Below are 24,843 nucleotides of genomic sequence, written 5' to 3' on the forward strand. Positions count from 1 at the left end.
CCTTAATGAAGGAAACATTGGTTATATCCATTCAAGTTGTGTCTTGTTTCCTTCCTCCCTCCCATGCTGACCACTGTGAAACAGATCCAGCAGCCTACTCCAGAAATAAAAAGGCAAATGGGTGCATTCAATCAACTGCATTGTGTTGGATCCAGCCTGCTGCCTGCTTGCCAGCACATACTTTACCTGGATATAGAAGATCAGATAAAGTGACCCTTAACATCTGACAGCAAGAGAGAAGAAGGCTCTGTCCAGTAAGTTAGCCTCAGCTATTATATCCTAAGGCCCAAATGTGGAGAGATAAACCATAATCTTCTTGAATAACAGAACAATATCGAGGGACTACCTGGCCTACATTTGCTTCTTAAATTCTGTTTCTATTGGTATACTCTGATGGCCTTTGACAGATCTCCAACTTCAAAGCCTTTTGAATAGTCTCCAGTGATTTTCCTGAAATGATTTTTAAGAATAATCCAAATGTAGTTCAATCGTTTAAACATTTATTTAATTAAACTTTTAAAAATAAACTGTTTATTTTTTTCTCCCTGCATTTGAACACATTATGGCCATTGATGTCCTAATCTTCCACAGTCAGATCCTGAGGGCTGAAGTTTATCTGTCACCTCCTTCCACAGAGTACCACTTGGAGGTACAATGGTGAGCTCATCATTGCCTTTCATTCCCCTTTTAATGTCAGAGAGATAAAGCATAGCAATTGGCCTTTTGGCCCACCAAAATTCACGGTGATCATCAACCCTAATTAATTCCATTTTTAATTCTCTCCATGTTAACATGAATTCCTACCACTTGCCTATGTACTTGGGCAATCTGCAGTGGCCAATTAGCCTCAGAACATGCATGTCTTTTGGATGTGGAAGGAAATGGGAGCAGCCATAGACAATACACTTGGTCTCACTGAGAACATGCAAATTCCACACAGACAATAACTGAACTCAGGGTTGAACACTGGCCTATGGTGCTGTGTGGCATCAACACAATGGTGCCCCAATTAGAGTCACCGATCAATCAGACACACACAGTTTTTGTATGGATTAATCTATGTAAATCACAACACTGAATGATGGATGAAGTGTCCAATGTTGAGGTAGCAGTTCACTTCCCAGATTATTGTTTGGCTTGACATTGAGTGACTAAAATACAATCCCAATGAAGGTTTATGAATGTTTTCTAATGCTTAAAAGATTTCAGGGAGAGCAGAAAGATATGTGCAAATTATTGCTTTGTTGGATAATTTTAAATTTGTCAGATTTCTCCTTGTACCTTTGCACTTGGTGCTTTGTGCCATTTGTTGCCCAATCATTTGACATTGTAACCAAGACTATAATCTTCTCACCAGCACTAGTCCTGAAAACCCTGCACCATCCATTTCTATCTCCAATCCAAAATTCAAAACTAAACTCCCCTGGCTGACCCATTGTTTCTGCTGCTCCTGTTCCACCAAACTTACCTCCTTGTACCTTGACAACAGTTTGGCTCTCCTCATCTGCTCTCTTCCTATCTACATGTGGCACCTCGCACATGATTTCCACCTCTGAAGAATTCTGATTCTTCTGTCCCCATTGCCTTATTTTATCTGTGGATGATCAGTTCCTTTACACATCCATTCCCCATCAAGAAGGCCTGAGAGGCCTTTGCTCAGTGTACTTAGTGTGGCCTCCTCTACATCAGTTTGATTAACACAGATTGGGTGACTGCTAAGATGACAAGTTTCACTTGCTTTGTGGGTCTTAACTTAAGCTTCCTGTAGCCAACCATTTTTAACTCCTCCCCCCCCCCCCCCCCCCCCCACAACCATTCATACAATGAAATGTTTGTACTTGGCCCCATCTATTAACAGGGTGAGACCAAAGGTAAATTTGAGGAAAAACGAAGCATATTTATCATGAAGTTCTAATTTTAGGTAACCCCCATGTGGTTCCACCATTTCCACTCTTGTACTTATTTTTCTTCTCCCTTTCCCTCCCCCCACCACTGCTTCCTCATTGTTTCTTTCTCTACCTACTTTTCCACTTCTCACACCTTCTGTCCTAACACCCTCTGGGCCCCTCTCCCAGTGCCTTTCCTTATCACACCATTTAGATTTGAGAGGAGGTCCTGACCCAAAATGTTCTGACCATTTCTACCCATGAGTGTTTTCTGACCTGCTGAGGTCTTCCAGCAATTTGTTGCATGCAAAATTTGAAAATTTTATCTAGGCTCAGGCACAGTAGATGCTTGCAGTAATCTTTGTAACGTGCAGCCCTATAGAGACAAATTCAACTTTCATTTAAGAATTTAAAAACAATTTTACAAATGAGAATTCATTTAGTGGATGATGGCTATATGAATGGAGGCTTATGGTTCATTTGTACCAAATGATTTATCTAGATCTTTTAACTCAATGCAATCATAGAATTGTACAACACAGAAAGGAACCCTTTGGCTCACCATGTCCATGCCAACCTGTTATGCCCACCCACACTAATCCCATTTACCCACATTAAGTCTATATTCTTGCCTATTCAAGCACCTGTCTAAATGTCATTATTGTATCTGACCCGAGCATTTCCTTTAGCAGTGAGTTCCAAATATCACCCACTTCTGTGTAAGGAAAAAAAAAGTTTTTCCTTCAAATCCCCATTAAACTCCTCCTTCCTATCTCAAACCTAGGTTCTCTTGTTTTTATTACCCTTACCAGGGGAAAATGATTCTGATGACCTATCCAATCAATGTCTTTTTAAATTTTTATAAACCTCCATCAGGTCACCCATCAGCTTCCTTTTGCTCCACGGAAAACAAACCCAGCCTCTTATAGCTAAAATTCTCTAATTGCGGCAAAATCCTAATGAATCTCCTCTTCACTGTTCCAAGCACAGCCACATCTTCCTATAGTGTGTTGACCAGAATGGCACATAATTTGTCAAGTGCAGTCTCACTAGTGTTTTGTAAAGTTGCATCAGAACATCCCCATGTTTATATTCTGTGTTCCAACCAATGAAGGCATTTCAGCCATGCACTATCTTCATCATTCTATTTACTGCCATTGCCATTTTCAGGGAACAATGGACTTGATCCCTAAGGTCCCTCTGTTCATCAATATTCCTTGGTGTCCTACCATTTACTCTAGATGTCCTTTGCTTATTTGACTTCCCAAAATGCATCAACTCATATTCCATCTGCCACTGCTTTGCCCAACTTTCCTTCTGATCTGTATTCAGCTACGGCCTGATACAATCTTCCCCATTATTCACAATACCATCAACCTTTATGTTATCTGCAAACATACTAATCATACCTCCTATATTCACATCCAAGCCATTATCCACAGTCCGAGCAGTGATACCTGCAGCACAGCTTAAAATAGAAAAACATGCTTCCTCCATTGTACAGTCCCTCCAATCAATAGGCCATATTTGGATCAAATTAACCAGTTTGCCTTGGATCCCATGTGCTTTTTTTATTTAATTAATTAATTTAATAGAGAAATATTACATGCATATATTGCTTTTATCAAGGAAATTGTAGAGAATAACCAAACAAAGCAATAAAAGGACATGGTTCAAATTTAATCCTAAGAATCTGTGATCGATTTTTAAAGAATTGTTCCCAATATTCTTTTAGTTCTGGACACTCCTAGAACATATTAATCAGAGAGGCCTCAAAAAATTTACATTTGTCACATTGTGGATCAACATCAGGATAAAAATGAGATAATCTAACTTTGGACGTGCATTCCATGTACAACTTTAAATTGTATTTAACAATGTTGTGCACAGAATAAAGTATTATTTATCAGATCAAGCGTGTTATCCCAATTTTTTTCTAAAATTTTTGTATTCAAATCTTGTTTCAATTCGTTCTTGCTTCTCTTCCTTGAACATATTCATAGGTCAATCAAATTACTATAAATAATTGCTATAGATCCACCATGGGAAAACTTTAAATCAAAAAATAAATCAAGAACATTGGTATTGGGAATTTGAGGGAAATTAAAGAATTTTGACTGAACAAAATGCCTAATTTGTAGATATCTAAAAAAAATGCCTATTAGAAAGGTTGAATTTAATTGTTAATTGTTCAAATGAAGCAAAATTCCCATGTGCCTGTCTATCTGGAATAGCCTACCATTCGAAAACTTTGTCAAATGCCTAAGTAATGTCCATAGACACAAAGCCTACTACCATAGATCTATCTGCTTAATTACTTTAAAAAAACTCAAATAATTTAGTGAAGTAGGATTTTCCTTGCAGAAGACCATAAAGACTATTATTGACCAGCCCCTGTGTTTACAAAATGTACATATTTTTGCCAGGTCCTCACTTGTGCTGTCAAAATAATCTTTTCTCCAATTCATGCCCTTAACTAGATGACCAACCTTATCCCTTTCCATGATTACATGAAACTAATGTAATTTTGGTCACAGTTTGTAAAGTGTTGCCCCACTAACCTTACCACCACCTGCCCAGATTCATATCTGAAGACAGGGTGGGGAATTGTCATCAGTCTAATTGAACTCTCCACATATTGTCTCAAAATACTTTGTTGAATGCCCTACATCCAAGCTTCTGACAGAAAGGCAGTTCAAATCAATATTGGGAAGGTCAAACCACTCTAACCCTATTGTTCTTGAGGACTCCAGAGATGTTCTTACAAATCTGTTGCTCAAATTCCTGTTGACATTTGGGAGGCTAAATGAAGTAAAATTATCACCCTTCTCTTGATTCTAAATTTTACCTATATTGCCTAATTGGATGTTCCTCCAGGATATCCTCTCGATGTACTGCTGTTACATTCTCCCCATTCAGTGGTACAATATCCCTTCTTTTGCATTCTTCTCTGTCACACCCAATACCTTTAGGTGTGACAGTGTGTGGAGGCAGCATGTTTATCTGCTTGGAAGCTTGTGACCAGTGCTGTGCTGCAGGTATCAATACCTTTGCCTTGTTTAAGTTGTAACTGAAACTTCTGATCATGTGGTACCTATTCACTGTCCTGAATTTAAATCATCTTGAATGAATCGAAGTTGATGAATATTTTCCAAAACTTAAAAAGGTTTTACCGAGCGCAGAAAGATTTTTGTCAATTATTGCTTTTCATGACAATTTGAAGATTTGGCAGATGTTCCCTGGTACCTTCACAGCTGGGGTTTTGTGCTGTCCACTGCCCATTAGCTCGACACTGTAGACTGTTTGACCCATTCAGTACAAATCCATCAGCACAGCTAAAGTCACATGTTGATTGGTAACTGAATTCTCCAATGGGATGGGTACAGTTCACAGCACCTTGCTTGGGTTGCATCAATCTTTCACAGATTATAACTGAAAGTCAAGAATAGAATATTTAATGTCATGCATTCTCAGCTTTAAATTGTCCAAATATAAACCCAGATTTTATTTAAAACTTTGTATAATCTTTAAAAACTTAATAATAATACGAGAGTACCTTCACATTTCGGATTTTGTGCCGTCCACTGCCCATTGTCTTGACACCGTAGCCGTTTTGACCCCCTCAGTGCAAATCCTTCAACACAGTTAAAGTCGCACATTGAGCTGTAGCTGAAATCTCTAATAGGATGTGAGCAGTTCATGGCCCCTTGTTCTGGGTCTGTTAATGTCTGACAGGTTACAGCTAAAATATAGAATTTAAATTTTTCAAGGATTTGGAAAGATGAGGAAAACACAAGTACTTCTCTAATTGTGTATAGATTCAAACATAAACATAATGTTTTAAAAAAACTAGGACATGTCATTTTGTTCAATACTGTACATTTACAGAGAGTGGGGGGGGGGTATGCTGACCATTGCCCATTGGCTTGACAATGTAGCACGTCTGACCCCTGAAGTACAAACCCTTTTGTGCAGTGAAAGCCACATGTTGAACTGTCATTGAAATTTTCAATGTGATGCATACAGTTCATCATCCCTCATACTGACTGTGTTATTGCCTGGCAGATTACAACAATAAAAAATGTTTGATTTTCACAATCACTTTTGAGTTGAAAAACTGGCAATTAAGATGAGTACTGATTTACTTTGGGTGAATACGAAAGGAAGGCATCCTCCAGCAGAACAGCCATTTTGAGAGGGGCTGCTGTTCAGCGCCATCTGCTACTGGTGGTCTCAATTGAGGCTTTAGTGAATATTAGGCTTTCACAAGGAAGATGAGCAACAATTGCATAAAATCAAGGTGAGGTTACATTGTATTTCTAAAGCCAGGCAAAGTCTTTCACTTTTCATTCTTGGTGCAGTGTAGTTAGGAAGAGAGGGAATGTCAATCAGGCAGGATGGTGGATATCAGGGATGGTTTATGTGTCCCTAATGCCTATGCCTGTACCTACAGGAAGTGCACCTGGCTGCATCTCCAGTCCAAACATGTGAAGGAATTGGTTAATAGGTGGCATGGTTAGTCCAGCGGTCAGGGTAATGCTGTGGAGGCGCCTGGCGCCGCCTAGCCTGGCGCCGCCTAGCCTGGCGCCGCCTAGCCTGGCGCCGCCTAGCCTGGCGCCGCCTAGCCTGGCGCCGCCTAGCCTGGCGCCGCCTAGCCTGGCGCCGCCTAGCCTGGCGCCGCCTAGCCTGGCGCCGCCTAGCCTGGCGCCGCCTAGCCTGGCGCCGCCTAGCCTGGCGCCGCCTAGCCTGGCGCCGCCTAGCCTGGCGCCGCCTAGCCTGGCGCCGCCTAGCCTGGCGCCGCCTAGCCTGGCGCCGCCTAGTTTGGCGCAGTAGGAAAGTTAAGCAGGGCAGAAACACACTCTTCCTGCAGAATGGAGATAGAGTTTCAGGGCAACTCTATGTGGGAAGTGCACATGGCTGCAGCCCCAGTCCCAACATGTTAAAGAACAGAATGAACTTGGGATCACTCATCCTGGGGTTGGAGAGGATCATGGTTTTCAGCTCTAGTGATGTGGTCACACCCAAGGTAATGCTGCAGGCCGTGGTGTGACCATTAGGAAAACTAAAGACGGAAGGCAGACAGTACAGAGTTCTCCTATGACTGACTATTCCCCTCAGTACCAAGTTTACCACTTCAGATACTGTTGTGGTGGGAATGACTTGTTAGAAACCAGCAATAGCATCCAGTTCATTGGCACCATAACTGGCTCGAACACAACCCGTCCAGTTTCATTTCAAATGTCAAAGCTCTTTACTACCATCTCCCCACATATTGTTTCAAATAACATTGTTTAACAAAGTAAACTGCATCAAAACCTTTAACATAAAGGCAATCCCAGTTAATATTGGGAAGATCAACCCCCTCAACTACACTAACCCTATTGCTCTCGCACATTTCAGTGTTGTACTTGCATACCTGTTGCTGCAATTCCTGCTGACTTTTGGGGTCTAACTGCACCAAAGTGATCACCATTCTCTAGTTTATAAATTTGACCTGTATTGCCTAACGGGAGGCTCCTACCAGTATATCCTCAGCAGTGCAAATCCCCCTCCTCTTTTGCATTCTTCCCTATCATGCACAATACACCTACATCTTTGCTTGGTTTAAGTTGTAAATGTTACTTCCAATCATGTGGTACTTGTTCACTGTCCTGAATTTAAATTGTCTTGAGTGAATGGTAGTTAATGAGTATTTTCAAATGCTTATGAGGTTGTATGGAGTGCAGAAAAATTTGTGTTAATTGTTGCTTTACTTGACAATTTGAAGATTTGGTAGATGTTCCCTGGTACCTTCACAGCTGGGGTTTTGTGCTGTCCACTGCCCATTAGCTTGACACTGTAGACTGTCTGACCCATTCAGTTCAAACCCATCAGCACAGCTAAATTCACATGTTGATCGGTAACTGAATTCTCCAATGGGATGGGTACAGTTCACAGCACCTTGTTTGGGTTGTATCAATCTTTCACAGATTATAACTGAAAGTCAAGAATAGAATATTTAATGTCATGCATTCTCAGCTTTAAATTGTCCAAATATAAACCCAGATTTTATTTAAAACTTTGTGTAATCTTTAAAAACTTAATAATAATACGAGAGTACCTTCACATTTCGGATTTTGTGCCGTCCACTGCCCATTGTCTTGACACCGTAGCCGTTTTGACCCCCTCAGTGCAAATCCATCAACACAGTTAAAGTCGCACATTGAGCTATAGCTGAAATCTCTAATAGGATGTGAGCAGTTCATGGCCCCTTGTTCTGGGTCTGCTAATGTCTGACAGGTTACAGCTAAAATATAGAATTTAAATTTTTCAAGGATTTGGAAAGATGAGGAAAACACAAGTACTTCTCTAATTGTGTATAGATTCAAACATAAACATAATGTTTTAAAAAAAAAACTAGGACATGTCAATTTGTTCAATACTGTATATTTACAGAAAGTGGGGGGGGGGGGTATGCTGACCATTGCCCATTGGCTTGACAATGTAGCACGTCTGACCCCTGAAGTACAAACCCTTTTGTGCAGTGAAAGCCATATGTTGAACTGTCATTGAAAACTTCAATGTGGTGCATACAGTTCATCATCCCTCATACTGTGTTATTGCCTGGCAGATTACAACAATAAAAAATGTTTGATTTTCACAGCACTTTTGAGTTGAAAAACTGGCAATTAAGATGAGTACTGATTTACTTTGGGTGAATACGAAAGGAAGGCATCCTCCAGCAGAACAGCTATTTTGAGAGGGGCTGCTGTTCAGCGCCATCTGCTACTGGTGGTCTCAATTGGGGCTTTAGTGAATATTAGGCTTTCACAAGGAAGATGAGCAACAATTGCATAAAATCAAGGTGAGGTTACATTGTATTTCTAAAGCCAGGCAAAGTCTTTCACTTTTCATTCTTGGTGCAGTGTAGTTAGGAAGAGAGGGAATGTCAATCAGGCAGGATGGTGGATATCAGGGATGGTTTATGTGTCCCTGATGCCTGCACCTACAGGAAATGCACCTGGCTGCATCTCCAGTCCAAACATGTGAAGGAATTGGTTAATAGGTGGCACGGTTAGTCCAGCGGTTAGGGCAATGCTGTTATAGTGCCAGCAGTCGGGACGGTGATTCAATGTCCACACGGTCCGTAAGGAGTTTGTACATTCTCCCTGGGTTTGCATGGGTTTTCCCTGGGCACTTAATTTCTTCCCACTGTTCAAAATGTACCGTGGGTTGTAGATCATTTGGATGTAATTGGGTGGCACAGGCTGATGGGCCAAAAGGACGTGTTACAAAGTTGTATGTCTAAAGTATTAAAAAAAAGTAAAACTCAGGATCATCTGAGGAGACAGAGAGCATCATGGCTTTCAACACTAGTGATGTTATCACACCCAAGGAATAGGTTGCAGGCAGTGGAGTGGACATTAGGAAAACCAAAGACAGATGGCAGACTGTGTCTATTCCCCTCAGTAACAAGCACACTGCTTAAGGTATTGTTGTGAGGGAATGACTTAACAGAGGCAAGCAATAGCAGCCTGGTCATTGGCACCATGCCTAGCTCAGCCAATACCTGTCTAGTCTCATTTCAAAAGATAAGGCACAGAACTGTAATCTCCCCACATATTGTTTAAAAACATTGTTGAATGCACTTAACAAAATCCTCTGCATCCAAATCTCAAAAACGAAGATAATCCAAATCAATATTGGGAAAGTCAAACCCCTCAACTTTTCTTTTCTTTTTTTTTCTTTGGCTTGGCTTCGCGGACAAAGATTTATGGAGGGGGTAAAAAGTCCACGTCAGCTGCAGGCTCGTTTGTGGCTGACAAGTCCGATGCGGGACAGGCAGACACGGTTGCAGTGGTTGCAGGGGAAAATTGGTTGGTTGGGGTTGGGTGTTGGGTTTTTCCTCCTTTGCCTTTTGTCAGTGAGGTGGGCTCTGCGGTCTTCTTCAAAGGAGGTTGCTGCCCGCCAAACTGTGAGGCGCCAAGATGCATGGTTTGAGGCGTTATCAGCCCACTGGCGGTGGTCAATGTGGCAGGCACCAAGAGATTTCTTTAGGCAGTCCTTGTACCTTTTCTTTGGTGCATCTCTGTCACGGTGGCCAGTGGAGAGCTCGCCATGTAACACGATCTTGGGAAGGCGATGGTCCTCCATTCTGGAGACGTGACCCATCCAGCGCAGCTGGATCTTCAGCAGCGTGGACTCGATGCTATCGACCTCTGCCATCTCGAGTACTTCGACGTTAGGGATGTAAGCGCTCCAATGGATGTTGAGGATGGAGCGGAGACAACGCTGGTGGAAGCGTTCTAGGAGCCGTAGGTGATGCCGGTAGAGGACCCATGATTCGGAGCCGAACAGGAGTGTGGGTATGACAACGGCTCTGTATACGCTAATCTTTGTGAGGTTTTTCAGTTGGTTGTTTTTCCAGACTCTTTTGTGTAGTCTTCCAAAGGCGCTATTTGCCTTGGCGAGTCTGTTGTCTATCTCATTGTCGATCCTTGCATCTGATGAAATGGTGCAGCGAGATGGGTAAACTGGTTGACCGTTTTGAGTTTTGTGTGCCCGATGGAGATGTGAGGGGGCTGGTAGTCATGGTGGGGAGCTGGCTGATGGAGGACCTCAGTTTTCTTCAGGCTGACTTCCAGGCCAAACATTTTGGCAGTTTCCGCAAAGCAGGACGTCAAGCGCTGAAGAGCCAGTTGCCCATTCAACCCCTCAACTACTCTAATCCTATTGCTCTTCGTGTGATGCACTTGCTATATGTTGCTGCAATTCCTGCTGACTTTTGGGGTCTAACTGCAGCAAATTGATCAACATTCCCTACTTTATAAATTCTATTTACATTGCCTAATTGGATGTGCCTCCAAGATATCCTCTCAACATACAGCCATTATATTCTCCCCCAGTCAGTGGTGCAACTTCCCCTCCTCTTTTGCATTCTTCGGTGTCATACCTAATATATCTATACCTTTGCCATGTTTATGTTATAAATGAAACTTCCAATTGTTTGGTACCTTTTCACTGTTCTAAATTTAAATCTTCTTGAGTGAATGGTAGTTAATGAGTATTTTCAAATGCTTATGAGGTTGTGTAGAACGCAGAAAGATTTGTGTGAATTATTGCTTTACTAGACAATTTGAAGATTTGGTAGATGTTCCCTGGTACCTTCACAGCTGGGGTTTTGTGCTGTCCACTGCCCATTAGCTCGACACTGTAGACTGTCTGACCCATTCAGTACAAACCCATCAGCACAGCTAAAGTCACATGTTGATCGGTAACTGAATTCTCCAATGGGATGGGTACAGTTCACAGCACCTTGTTTGGGTTGCATCAATCTTTCACAGATTATAACTGAAAGTCAAGAATAGAATATTTAATGTCATGCATTCTCAGCTTTAAATTGTCCAAATATAAACCCAGATTTTATTAAAAACTTTGTGTAATCTTTAAAAACTTAATAATAATACGAGAGTACCTTCACATTTCGGATTTTGTGCCGTCCACTGCCCATTATTTTGACACCGTAGCCTTTTTGACCCCCTCAATGCAAACCCTTCAACACAGCTAAAGTCGCACATTGAGCTGTAACAGAAATCTCCAATAGGATGTGAGCAGTTCATGGCCCCTTGTTCTGGGTCTGTTAATGTCTGGCAGGTTACAACTAAAATATAGAATTTAATTTTCTTAAGCATTTGGGAAGTTAAAGAAAGCACAAGTACTTTATGTAAACATAAAGTTTAATAATTAACATGCAAAACTATGACATGAAAATTTGTTCAATGATTTATCATTGGGGAGTGTATGCTGCCATTCTCCATTAGCTTCATACTGAAGTTCATCTGATCACTGTAGTGTAAACCCTTCTCTGCAGTGAAAGCCACATGTTGAACTGTAACTGAAGTTTCCAGTGGGATGGGTGCAATTCATAATCTCGCGTTCTGGCTGTGTTATTGCCTGGCAGGTTACAACTGAAATGTATGTTTGACTTTCACATTCGCTTCTGATTTTTTTAAAAATGGCAGTTAAAGTGAGTAAATACGAGTTAGCTTCGGGTGAATGTGAAAGGAATGTAGACGGCAGGAGATCGGCCATTTTGAGATGGGCTGCTGTCAACACAAGTGCAGCTGGTTGTCTAAGTACAGACTTTGGTGTGTATCAAGCTTCGGTGAGGAAAATGAGAAACACTTGAGCAAAATCAAGGTGCGGTTCCACATTATTTTGTTTCCAAAGTCTAATGAGGTCTTTCAGCTTTTCAGACTTGGCGCCGTCTAGCTTGGCGCCGTCTAGCTTGGCGCCGTCTAGCTTGGCGCCGTCTAGCTTGGCGCCGTCTAGCTTGGCGCCATCTAGCTTGGCGCCATCTAGCTTGGCGCCATCTAGCTTGGCGCCATCTAGCTTGGCACAGCCTAGCTTGGGCCATCTAGCTTGGCGCCATCTAGCTTGGCGCCATCTAGCTTGGCGCCATCTAGCTTGGCGCCATCTAGCTTGGCGCCATCTAGCTTGGCGCCATCTAGCTTGGCGCCATCTAGCTTGGCGCAGCCTAGCTTGGCGCAGCCTAGCTTGGCGCAGTGGGAATGTTAAGCAGGGCAGAAACACACTCTTCCTGCAGAATGGAGATAGTGTTTCAGGGCAACTCTATGTGGGAAGTGCACATGGCTGCAGCCCCAGTCCCAACATGTTAAAGAACAGAATGAACTTGGGATCACTCATCCTGGGGTTGGAGAGGATCATGGTTTTCAGCTCTAGTGATGTGGTCACACCCAAGGTAATGCTGCAGGCCGTGATGTGACCATTAGGAAAACTAAAGACGGAAGGCAGACAGTACAGAGTTCTCCTGTGACTATTCCCCTCAGTACCAAGTTTACCACTTCAGATACTGTTGTGGTGGGAATGACTTGTTAGAAACCAGCAATAGCATCCAGTTCATTGGCACCATAACTGGCTCGAACCCAACCTGTCCAGTTTCATTTCAAATGTCAAAGCTTTTTACTACCATCTCCCCACATATTGTTTCAAGTAACATTGTTTAACAAAATAAATTGCATCAAAACCTCTAACATAAAGGCAATCCCAGTTAATATTGGGAAGATCAACCCCCTCAACTACACTAACCCTATTGCTCTCGCACATTTCAGTGTTGTACTTGCATACCTGTTGCTGCAATTCCTGCTGACTTTTGGGGTCTAACTGCACCAAAGTGATCACCATTCTCTAGTTTATAAATTTGACCTGTATTGCCTAACGGGAGGCTCCTACCAGTATATCCTCAGCAGTGCAAATCCCCCTCCTCTTTCGCATTCTTCCCTATCATGCACAATACACCTACAACTTTGCTTGATTTAAGTTGTAAATGTTACTTCCAATCATGTGGTACTTGTTCACTGTCCTGAATTTAAATTGTCTTTAGTGAATGGTAGTTAATGAGTATTTTCAAATGCTTATGAGGTTGTATGGAGCGCAGAAAGATTTGTGTGAATTATTGCTTTACTTGACAATTTGAAGATTTGGTAGATGTTCCCTGGTACCTTCACAGCTGGGGTTTTGTGCTGTCCACTGCCCATTAGCTCGACACTGTAGACTGTCTGACCCATTCAGTACAAACCCATCAGCACAGCTAAAGTCACATGTTGATCGGTAACTGAATTCTCCAATGGGATGGGTACAGTTCACAGCACCTTGTTTGGGTTGCATCAATCTTTCACAGATTATAACTGAAAGTCAAGAATAGAATATTTAATGTCATGCATTCTCAGCTTTAAATTGTCCAAATATAAACCCAGATTTTATTAAAAACTTTGTGTAATCTTTAAAAACTTAATAATAATACGAGAGTACCTTCACATTTCGGATTTTGTGCCGTCCACTGCCCATTGTCTTGACACCGTAGCCGTTTTGACCCCCTCAGTGCAAATCCTTCAACACAGTTAAAGTCGCACATTGAGCTGTAGCTGAAATCTCTAATAGGATGTGAGCAGTTCATGGCCCCTTGTTCTGGGTCTGTTAATGTCTGGCAGGTTACAGCTAAAATATAGAATTTAAATTTCTTAAGCATTTGGGAAGATGAGGAAAACAAAAGTACTTCTCTAATTGTGCATTGATTCAAATCTGAGCATAATATTTAATAATCTGCAGATGTCCATGTTTTACACCAGAATTCTCCTGTTGCTATTCCCCTCAGTTACAAGTATTCTGCTTTAGATATTGTTGGGTGTGAAGGGGTGCGGTTGGATGGATGTGAGGAGATATCAGAGGCTTGCAACATCAGCTCAGAGGCTCAGCACTGAAGGTGGTCAGGTGGAGTGATAGTTGTAGGAGACTTCATATTCAGGGCCACAGATAGATGTTTCTGTGGCCATGAGTGAGAGTTACTCCTGGTGTGTTTGCTTCCTGGTACCAGGGTCTAGGTGCAGAATGTCTCTGAGCAGGTACTGAACATTTCTGATGAAGGCAAAGCAGCCAGAGATCAGGGCCACATTGTACCATTAACGTAGGTAGGAAGGAGATGTTGTCCTGTAGAATGTGTTGATGGATCTCGGCACTAAATTCAATGGAGGACCTCATGGTTTATAAGTCTCAGGATTGATACCTGTGCATGAGCTAGAGTGAAGGAAGTTACAGAAGGATGTGCAATTTAATGTAAGACTAGTACAGTAGGGAGGGATTCTGATATCTTCCATGGCAGATAGGGCATGTACTAGAGTGGCAAGTTATATCTGAACTGGAGGGAACCAATCCTCACAAGGAGATTTGCCTGATCTACTGGGAGGATTTAAACAAGAGTGGCTGGCAAGTGGGAACCCCAGCAGCAGTGCAGTATGTGGAGAAGTTGAGGAGATGGCAACAGAAGGAGAAGAAAGGAAATAATAAATGAGGACTGAATAATCAATCACATTGTTGCAAAAATAGTCCACTTTACAGCTTAATTCTATAATGATAATGGGTGTCAAAAAGACTAGCCTGAATCATTTGCAATAACGTAGATGAATTAACAACACAATAGCTGTTACCTATTATGACTCCATTATAATTACTGTGACAGGGCTCCAGGCTGACCAGAGTTGGGATACTCAACATTTAGGAAGGTTAGACAGTAAGATGATGGGGTAGCATTGCTCATTAAAGAGGAAGTAAATGCAACTTCATGGAAGGTAATCAGCTGAGGTGAGGTGAAACACCAGAAGGTGTTGGTGAGAATCAGTGTGAGTGTGATTGGGGATGGTATCAAGGAAGCTTGTGAGAAAGGTTTAGTGGTTATTATGCTTGATTTTAATGCGGATTTAAATTAGGGAACCAAACTAATAGCAATACAGTGAAAGACTATTTCCTGGAATGTGTGAGGAATAACCAATATTATTGGGAAGCTGACTGGAGAGCTGGTAATCCTGGACCGGGTGTTACTCAATGAGGCAGGATTAATGTCCTTGATGTGCATGGCTGCTTGACAAAGAATGAATAGGAAATGGTGGAGATGGAGAGTGACATTGCTAATTCAGAGACTTGGGTTAAGGAAGGGTAACTACAGGCCATTTCATGCCAGGCCTCTGCCTGAAGGCCAGCTACAAGCGCGGAGGGAAAACATTAAACTTGCCTTTCATAGAGCAGCCCTAAAGGCTGCTCTAGCGTCTCATTCATGTCGAGCGGCACCTCAGAGTGCCCTCTGGATCCGATGGAAATGGGACGACTGGTGTCGTCGCGCCACCCATCATAAATATGCGGCAGAGGAATGGCCATCTTCCCTACCCATAATCCCCACACGCTGCTGGAACTTCTTGTGTTCCCAGAAGGCCATTGTGGCCGAGTGAGGCTGCCCTGCTGGCCACCGCTGCCCCCTGACGGGGATGAACGGTGATGTGATCCTTGCATCCTTCTCCACATGCTGCATATAGCAAAGAGGTGGGCAACAGTTTCCGCTCCACCATGGTCATTTCAAGGACAATGTGCATAGTGGGTGATATTCCAGTTGTGCAAGATGGATCTGACTGGAAGGGCTCCTCTCACCGCTAGCCAGTTAAAGACCTGGTACTTATTTGTGAGCCCTGGCAATGAGGCATGCCGTTACATGACCTGGATGATCTGCTCAAGAAACTATCCCACTTGGTCCATCGAGTTTTTGTCTCTCAGTTTCTGAAAGATGTTGCATGCTGACTGCTGCCTGATGGTCAAAGGTTTTGGTCTGAAAAATAAACTTTTCCACTAAGGAGAGGTGGTGTGGCAAAGTCTAGCTAATTGGGACATTGTGTGACACCAAGACCAGGCCTATCTTTCACATCACCACAGCACTTTTCAGCATTTGTTGCCTTCCTACTTTGGTTCCACGCACAGCCTGATGCAGCCACACCTGAAGGTGCTCATCAGGATTAGCATTACATTAGGACTCCCTTGCCTTCATTGTTTTGTGACTAATACATGGTTCCCCTTTGGACCCTGTCCATTTTGGACACAATGTAAACTGGAAAACTGCCCTGGTAACCGCCAGGGCAGAGGTGCAGGGGATGGGCCACATTTAAGCCATGTGCAGCAGCTTAGAGAGCACCTTGCACCTGTTACTGAGAGGGAGTGCCACACCCAAAGACCCAACTTTTGGAAGATCTTTGCAATCCACTCCAACCAATTCTTGTTGCATGCCTCAGCCCCTCAAAACCAGATCCCCAGCAACTTCAGGTAGTCAGATCTGACTGTGAAGAGGATGGTCGACCACTCAGGCCAGTTACCAAAGAGCATTGCATCATTCTTCTTCTAGTGTTCCCTGGCACCTGATGTAGACTCAAAATGCCCACATATGCTGATCAGTCTCCAGACCAATTGTGTATCCAAACAGAAACTGGCAATGTTGTCCATATACAGGGAGGCCTTGACTTGAGTGACCCCACTGCCTGACAATGTCACTCCTCTTGTGCCCTAATCTTTCCTGATGGATTCAGCCAAGGGCTCTGTAAAGCACACAAATAAGTTTGGAGAGAGCAGGCAGCCTTGGCTACCTCCAGATGATGTGGAAGCTATCTATGTCCCACCCATTGATGTGGCTGCACTACAGATGTCCATGTAGAGCAGTGTAATCCAATTCCGGATTCCCTCCCCAGAGCCCATTTTGGAGAACACATCCATCCATGTGATATCCAGTCGAAAGCCTTCTCCTGGTTTAAGCTGAGCAGCCAGGTGTGTGTCTCCCCCCCACCCCCCCACCCCCCCCACGAAATCCTGCAATGGTATTCCTGAGCAACACGAGGTTGTCAGAGATCATCCTGCCTGGGTCCATACAGGTCTGGTCTGGGTGGATTACCTGCCTCAGAGCAGACTTGACTCGACTGGCCATGGCCTTGGACAGAATTTTGTAGTCAATGTTTAATGATACAGTCTCCAATTCCTGATATCCTCCTTGTTCCCCTTCTGTTTGAAGATTAGGGTAATTATGCTATTCCTCATGGAGTCTGGCATGCTTCCTGTCAGGAGTATAGTGTTGTATACTTTCAGCAGGTCCAGGCCCACCCAGTCCCACAGAACTGTTTACATCACTTCCGGGAGTCTTACTTGACCCAAAGGAACGAATGGAGCCCATCGGCTCCCCCAGAGTAATTGGCTGGTCCAGATATTCCCACTTGCTGTCATCTAAGACCTCAGTGATAGAAGTTTTTGGAGGCCATTCTGTCTGTAGCCTTCATCTTCTAAAATTCACTATAATGGATGTGCAGATCCTCTGAATGCCCATCTGTGAGGATCCTTCTGAGCTGTCCTCTTCCTCAAGGCTGTAGATCACAGAGCTCCCTCTGTGAACCTTTTGGAAGACTAAATTAGAGCATGTCTCAACCTGCTCAACTGTGCAGACTCAGGATCGGGAGATAATCTTGAAAGACTGAAGTGAATAGCAAGGTTTTTATGTTCTTCACCTCTCAGAGTTCCACCCTCACATTCACCCATCTCAGCTGCAGAGGAGTTGCTACAGGTCAGTGTGAAGTTGGCTCATTTCCCACTGCCGCTTTCCTGCCCTCTGAACACTCTTGTTCTCCTTTGTCAGTTCCCACCAGGTCACTGGGGAGTCAAAGAAGGGTGGTCATGATTCTCAAACCAGTGTACATCTCATTTAGTTCTTCTATGTTCTCTGGGGTCAGCAACTTCACAGACAGCTTCACATTCCTTTTCCTGCCTTCAGGTCCTCCTGTAGGTGATAGGAACATGAATATGAAGTCTATCTGAGATTGGATGGAGCTGTGCTTCACCTGCAAAGTTGCTGAAGGCAGTGCATACTTTACCATCTCAATCAGGAGTCTGTCTAGTCTGCTGTCGCCACTGCCGGATCGTGTCTCTGCATCGATGATGCAGTTGAAGTCACTGGCCAGAATGACTGGCCTGGATGTTGCCAGCAATGGTGGGAGCTGCTGGAAATGGCCAGCCTCTCACTTTGCAGTGAAATGGCCAGTCTTTCACATGTTGATCAGCCAAAGTGGGGTTTTGCGATACTTCCTGTCCATGAGGAGATGTCCCCAACCATTTCCTTAACCTCACTGAGCCCTTGGCTGAATCCATCAGGAAAGTTGCCTCCCTGCAGCAAGATGCCCAGACCAGATGCACCACAAATGTTTACCCCCCTCCCCTCCCGATCATTCAGACAACCTGTGGGGCCAGCATCGTGACCTCCTCCCATAGTTTCTGAGGTGTGGAAACCCACACTTGTAGGAAAATCGCATCTGCCTTAGAGATAATGGATACATTCATGATTATTTTCCAACTTTCTCTACCATCTGGACCAGTTCCTTTGGATTGGAGGGTACCACTTTTTAAGAAAGGAAAGAGAAATCAGGAAATTATAGACCAGTTAGCCTGACTTCAGTTATGTGGAAAATTTTGGTGTCAATTATTAAAGATGTCATTGCTGCATTTTTAGAGAGGAGTGATGGGACGAGTTCAAGTCTATGTGGATTTATGAAAGAGAAATCATGTTTGCCAAGACTTAAAATGTTTTGAGGATGTAACAAGAAGAGTGGACAGTAACAAACCAGTTGAAGTGTTTTTAGACTTTCAAAAGGCTTTTGATAAGGTCCCACACAAGAGATTGTTGTTCAAAATTAGAAAACATGGTGATGGAAGTACAGTAGTGTATTGACATGGATAGAGAACTAGTTGGCAAGCAGAAGGCAGTGAGAGGTAATAAATGGGTCCTTTTCAGATTGTTAGGCAGGGTTCTGTACTGGGATCCCAGCTATTTACTAGATATGCTAAAGATCTAGAGTTCTAGAGGAAGGAATTGGTTGTAATGTCTCTAAATTTGCGGTTGACACAAAGCTGGGTGTTCATGAAAGCTGTAAGGAAAATTAAAAAAACTGCAGGGTGTCTTGGACAGATTAGGAGTATGATGTTTGCAATAATAATGTACATAAATGTGATCTACTTTGGCCATGGTGCATTGAAGGTTGGTATGCAGGTACAGTAGTCGGTGAAGAAAGCAAATGGCATATTGGACTTTATTGTGAGAGGTTTTGAATAGAGAAGCAAGGAGCTCTTATTATAGTTGTATAGGCCCTGGTGAGGACCTAGTGCATTGTGGACAGTTTTGGCCTCTTCATATAAGGAAGGAATGGACATTCTTGCTATTGAGGTCTGCCAAACTGATTCCTGAGTTGGTAGAACTGATGTAACTGATGTATACAGAAAAATTAGAAAGACCAGGGTTATACTCATTGGAATTTAGAAAAATCTTATTATTATATGTAAAACTCTGATGTTGGGAAAGTTGAGATCAAGGGGGTCACAGTCTAAGCCAGTTGTAAGCCAGTGTCCACACTGTTGTAAGCCAGTGTCCACACTGTAAGCCAGTTAGGACTGAGATGAGGAGTAACTTCTTTATTCAGAGATGTGAACTTGTGGAACTCCCCATCACAGAAAGCCGTTTAAGGCCACTTCGTTAGACAATATTCAAAAGGGAGTTGGATGCAGCCCTAATGGTTAAAGGGGTCAAGGGGGTATGGAGAGAAAGCAGGAATAGGATACTGAAATTGTAAGGTCAGTCATTGTATTGAATGGTCGAGCTGGCACAAAGAGCTGAAAGACCTTCTCCTCCTATTTTGTCTATTTACATTTAGCCTATTTTTTTTTAACAGGCATTTATAACTATTATACAGAATAAATTTTTAACAGAAAAATTCAACGCGTATCACAAGCTAGTTCTCCTTTAACAAATGCAATACCTGTACATGTGGGCGTTTGTGCTGTCCACTGGCTGGAAGCTCTACATTCAAGTCTGGATGAACCCATTAATGTAAACCCTTCAACACAGCTAAAATTCATGATGAGTTGTAACTGAAGTAATCAATAAGATAGGTACAGTTATAGGTCCCTCTGTCTGGACTGCTCAGCACATCACATTCCATGGCATGAATATTAGAGACACTATACATGTTGGTTTTATTTGCAGAAAGACTTGGAAAGTAGCATGCCACCTGATTTTTATTACATCTTCGAATACACAAAATGTCAGAAGTGATAGGAGAAGAAATTTCTCAATATCGAATGTTGGGAATATTTGAAATCTATCTTCACAGAAAGTTTATGGATACTCATCAGTTCACTGTACTAAGGCTGCAATGTTGGGATACCAACAGAATGATCAAGTTTGCTCTTGTTGAATGGCGGAGCAAACTCAGATGCCTAAATAGCCCACTCTTGTTACTATTTCATCTGTTTTTTAACTTATGTTTCATTTTAAATGTTTATTACTCTCTTTCCATCAGAAATGCTTTGTTCACTATTAACAAAGTTGCAATTCCACTCTGATACAATGGATTGATGATTTAAACAATTATGTTCCATCACTCGCATTTCCCAACCATCTTCAGGATTTTTTGTGGTGTTCTGATCCCTGTTTCTTCCCCAAATAACATCACCTGAGAATTGGTTACACCCCAGTTTATGGAAAGTTTTCTAGGTCTTTTAGTCTAATAAAGTATTATAGAAATGTAACTTGCCTCGTGATTGGAGAGATGGAACATTTTTAATTATTAAAAGCTTTTGTATAAATTCAATGCCATTCCCACATTTTTATCTTCATTTTAAAAATTGTTTCTAATATTACCTTTTAATCTGACAGCATTTGTAAGGGAATGGGTGGGTGATCATGTACTGATCTATCCTTTCCTGGGATCTGTTCCAATGAGGAAGTTTTTCACATTCACACATTTGATCAAAACCATTCCATATTCTGTGGAAGGTACCACTATATTCTCACTGTAGTAAGATTATCAATGACTTTGGAAACTATACTCAACAAGTTTTATACTGACACTGTTGGCTTATTATTCACTGAACAAGATACTCAGAGTGAGTAGTTAATTTCTGGTCTGTTTGACTTAGCTTTGTCATCAGTGCAATGCTGAAATTCTAACAGGGTTTATCAATGCTTGAGATGGTAAAGAATTAATTTTAAGAAGCTTTGATTACAGATCTGCCAAACTCATTGCATATATGTATATAAATGAGAATACATTTCAGGTCTAGTACATAGCAGCAAATAGAGCAAAAAATTGCAGATCGTTTCCCCTGAATAAAAACAGACCTTGTTGAATAATTTAATATAATTTATATAATTTAGATTAAAATTTTTCAAAAGGTATGATGTCAAAATTCAGAAGTTGATTATTTCAGCCATGAACATTGAGAGTTGGCTTGGGATGAACGACTGATTTTGTAACCTGATTTTCCAAGACCTACCACCATGAATCATTTACCTGATTTTCTTTCTCTGTTAATTAATTGATGGACATTTGTGAACAATTCCATTATTGCTTTCACTTTATAAAATTAGAAAAAAAATATTTCTAGCATTATTATATTATTATTATTATTGTATTATAGTATTATTATTTAACAGCATGGTTAGCACAAATTAAATAACTATGTATATAATCACAACAGACATTGAAGTAACTATCCTTTACAACATTTAGGCACATAAAGGATAATGGCTCATATTTGTATATGTCTCTGCTGAACCCAAGAGTCATTTTGAACATGATGAGATCCTACTACAGTTGAACAATAACTGGTGTGGACAGCCAATTTACTCAACCGCTGGCAGCCTGAACTTGGATGTAAAGACTCTAATTTAATGTGGCCAATCTAAAGAAGTGACTTCATACTGGCAAGATACGGGCAATGTGTGAAGACATTTTTTTGCTGGAAACCACTGGTTGTGTGGGTCTACTAACCAAGTAGTCATATGGTTAAACTAAGCCTTAAACCAATGCCAATGCCAAGACTGTTGCTATGCCACTCTAGGTATCAGACAATTCTACAATCTCGAAAAGAATAAATGCGCTATTAGGTTACACCATACCTTTACAGGAGGGTATTTGTGTAATCCATTGTCCATTGGCTCCACAGCGAACTGTGTCTGATCCACTTAATGTAAACCCCCTTTCACAGCTGAAGTCACATGTTGTATTGTAATGGAAGAGTCCAAGGGGATGGGAGCAGTTTATAGTCCCTTGTTCAGGATCCTCCAGTGTTGTGCATTTTACAACTGAAATAATAATTTATTGATATTTTAATGTAGTGCAACAATGCAGCTTTAAGCTTACAGATTTTATTTTCCAGCCTAAAATATCTCCATCAAGTAACAATGCCTAAGAAATAAGAATGAATCAATTTTTCCCACTTTTTTTAAACATTGATAATATAAATCGAATGCAAGGCAGAAGCTTCCTTGGTTTTACTCTTGCTAATTTCACAAAAAAGGGCAAAGCAGATTGACATAATAGAAAAATCTGCTGAGTTAATCAAATGTAAACTATTTTATTTGATCACTGAAAATTAGAAATTAGGTGCCTGAACTGAGAACGTAGTTTCAAAATTAAGAATCAACAGTTTAATAGATCAACAGTTTATCTTGTTGCTTTCTGTGGAACATTTGTGTACATGAATCAGTATTAGCATTTTCTCCCCAGAGCACTGACACATCAAGATTCCTTGTCACATAGTAATACATTAAAAATGTAATATATACTATTTTTAATATACTTAATTTTTTTCTGCTGTAAGGCAAAGAGTTGGCATTAGTATTGCTAGAAGATTGGATCAGTCAGGATTTTTGGATTTTCCAGATTCTTGGGCAATACTTTTAAAATTCAAATTTAAGGAGGAATAAGGAGGAAATGAACAAGTAATTTTTTAATAGTTTATTCATTAGCACATACAGCTTGCTTCATTTATCAAAATGGGCAGTTTTAAAGAAAAATAAAAATGCTGCTGTGCATCTGTGCCGCTTATGCAGCCATGCACACAAAAATCTGCTCAATTTTAAACGACTGTGAATTTTTGAAAAGTCTAGATTCTCAGGTCCTCCAGATTTATGGCATCTGGATTTTTGATCTTCTTTGTGTAGGAAGTATCTTGTATATTAATTTTGTGAAATAACATCCATGTGAGGTAATTCATTGTTGTGGATTACCTATTATGAATGGTCTCTTGAGCAAATGCACAGAAGGCTACTGTTACGAGCCCAGAGGACCCCAAAACCCAGCAGCAACAGAAATTCACCAAGACAAATGGTGACTTAAACAAAAGTTGCTTTTAATTATATTTAAACATGAAAATAGGATCAAACTCTAACTTATCACTGTTAACTTAACCTAACTTAACCCCCCTTCTAATTCTAAGCGCACATAATGTGTGTGTAAGTTTAGAAAAGTTATTTCATTCACAGTCCATTCTCAATTCTCATTCCTTCAAGTTCACTGGTTGCAGGCAATTCTTATACTGTGCACAGAATTTAACCTTTATGAATTTTGCCAGGCTTTGGTGCTTGAAAGATAAATTGTTACCACTCAGGAAGGTTCTTGTCGGTTTTCAGAGAGAGATTTGTTGGCCACAAATTGATTTCTTCTAATCAGCCACATCAGTATCTTGCCAAAGAAACTTGCCCCTTCAAGGTTTTCCAGATGATAACCTCTTTCTTTCAGGTCACCACAGAGTTCCTTTTTGTTTCTCTTATTCCAAGTGAAACATTAGACAGCCAGTCCTCTCCTCTTGTATGGACCACAAGGGCTTTGACAAGACTGAACTAAGAACTTGCATCCCATCTTCAAAATGGGTTTTTCCACAAGCTTGCCATGTTCCAGTCCCAGTTGCTTCTCTCTCGCTCTCTCGCCAGTTTCACTCTCACTGCTTGCCAAACCATATGGCCGTCTTAGAACAGCAACCTCCACTCAGACAGACTGCAGCTCTGGACCTAATCCTTCGAGTTCTTTTATCTGTTCTTTTTCAAAACAACAATTCATTAATGAAATATCTTGGGCATTCTTCAAAATGTTTGCAAAGGCACTCTGAGTCGGGCCTGTCTGGCTTGAGCAGAGCTCCAGTATTTTAAGTGAGATCTGTTCTTAAGTGTTTGTATGTGACCTACACTAAAACCCTGCCACAATTTATCTCCTTTAAAACATATCTATACACAATACAAAATACAACATTAGCTGTCACACTTTCCCCCTACAAAGGTATTTTAACTCTTGAGTTAAAATTCAATTGTAACTAAACTGACTTTAAAATCACTAAAATGAAATACAAAAGATATTACGTTATAAAAATGTAACCCAATGTTTGGAATATATATTTCTATACATGATCAATTTTAGCATCTTGACAAACAATCTGCCATCACATTATTTGTACCTTTGATATGATTAATTTGCAGATTATATTCTTGCAATATTAAACTCCAGTTTAACAATATTCTGTTTTTATTTTTCATTTTATTCTGAAATGCCAGAGGATTGAGGTCAGTAAATATCATAATCGGTTCATGAGAGGTACCAAGATGTACAAAATTCTGCAGAGCAAGTATTATAGACCACAGTTCCTTCTCAATAGTGGAATAGTTCCTTTGATGAACACCAATTTTTTTTTGAAAAGTAGGCAACTGAATAGTCAATTTCCTTATGTTTTTGTAATTTCCTTCCCATACTCCTTGGGTCAGGATCTCTCCTTTACTCACTAC

The 24,843-nt window shown here is 41.3% G+C and overlaps 1 protein-coding gene across 9 annotated transcripts in view; it reads right to left on the reverse strand.

The window, feature by feature from the left end:
- LOC138763639 (P-selectin-like) overlaps window positions 1–24,843 on the reverse strand; it is a 104,305-nt gene that overhangs the window by 20,600 nt on the left and 58,862 nt on the right. For 6 of the 9 annotated variants that reach the window (XM_069938126.1, XM_069938120.1, XM_069938119.1 and 3 more), the window contains 9 exons: window positions 22,186–22,371; window positions 13,698–13,883; window positions 13,388–13,573; window positions 11,341–11,526; window positions 11,031–11,216; window positions 7,987–8,172; window positions 7,677–7,862; window positions 5,443–5,628; window positions 5,133–5,318 (listed from right to left, as the gene is read on the reverse strand). In XM_069938126.1, the coding sequence (XP_069794227.1) occupies window positions 5,133–5,318; window positions 5,443–5,628; window positions 7,677–7,862; window positions 7,987–8,172; window positions 11,031–11,216; window positions 11,341–11,526; window positions 13,388–13,573; window positions 13,698–13,883; window positions 22,186–22,371 (1,674 nt within the window). The remainder of the gene's footprint in view (window positions 1–5,132; window positions 5,319–5,442; window positions 5,629–7,676; window positions 7,863–7,986; window positions 8,173–11,030; window positions 11,217–11,340; window positions 11,527–13,387; window positions 13,574–13,697; window positions 13,884–22,185; window positions 22,372–24,843) is intronic. The other 3 variants (XM_069938125.1, XM_069938124.1, XM_069938122.1) reach the window with 3 other exon arrangements.

This window comes from Narcine bancroftii, chromosome 5, assembly GCF_036971445.1.
Source record: "Narcine bancroftii isolate sNarBan1 chromosome 5, sNarBan1.hap1, whole genome shotgun sequence".
NCBI classification, from domain to species: domain Eukaryota; kingdom Metazoa; phylum Chordata; class Chondrichthyes; order Torpediniformes; family Narcinidae; genus Narcine; species Narcine bancroftii.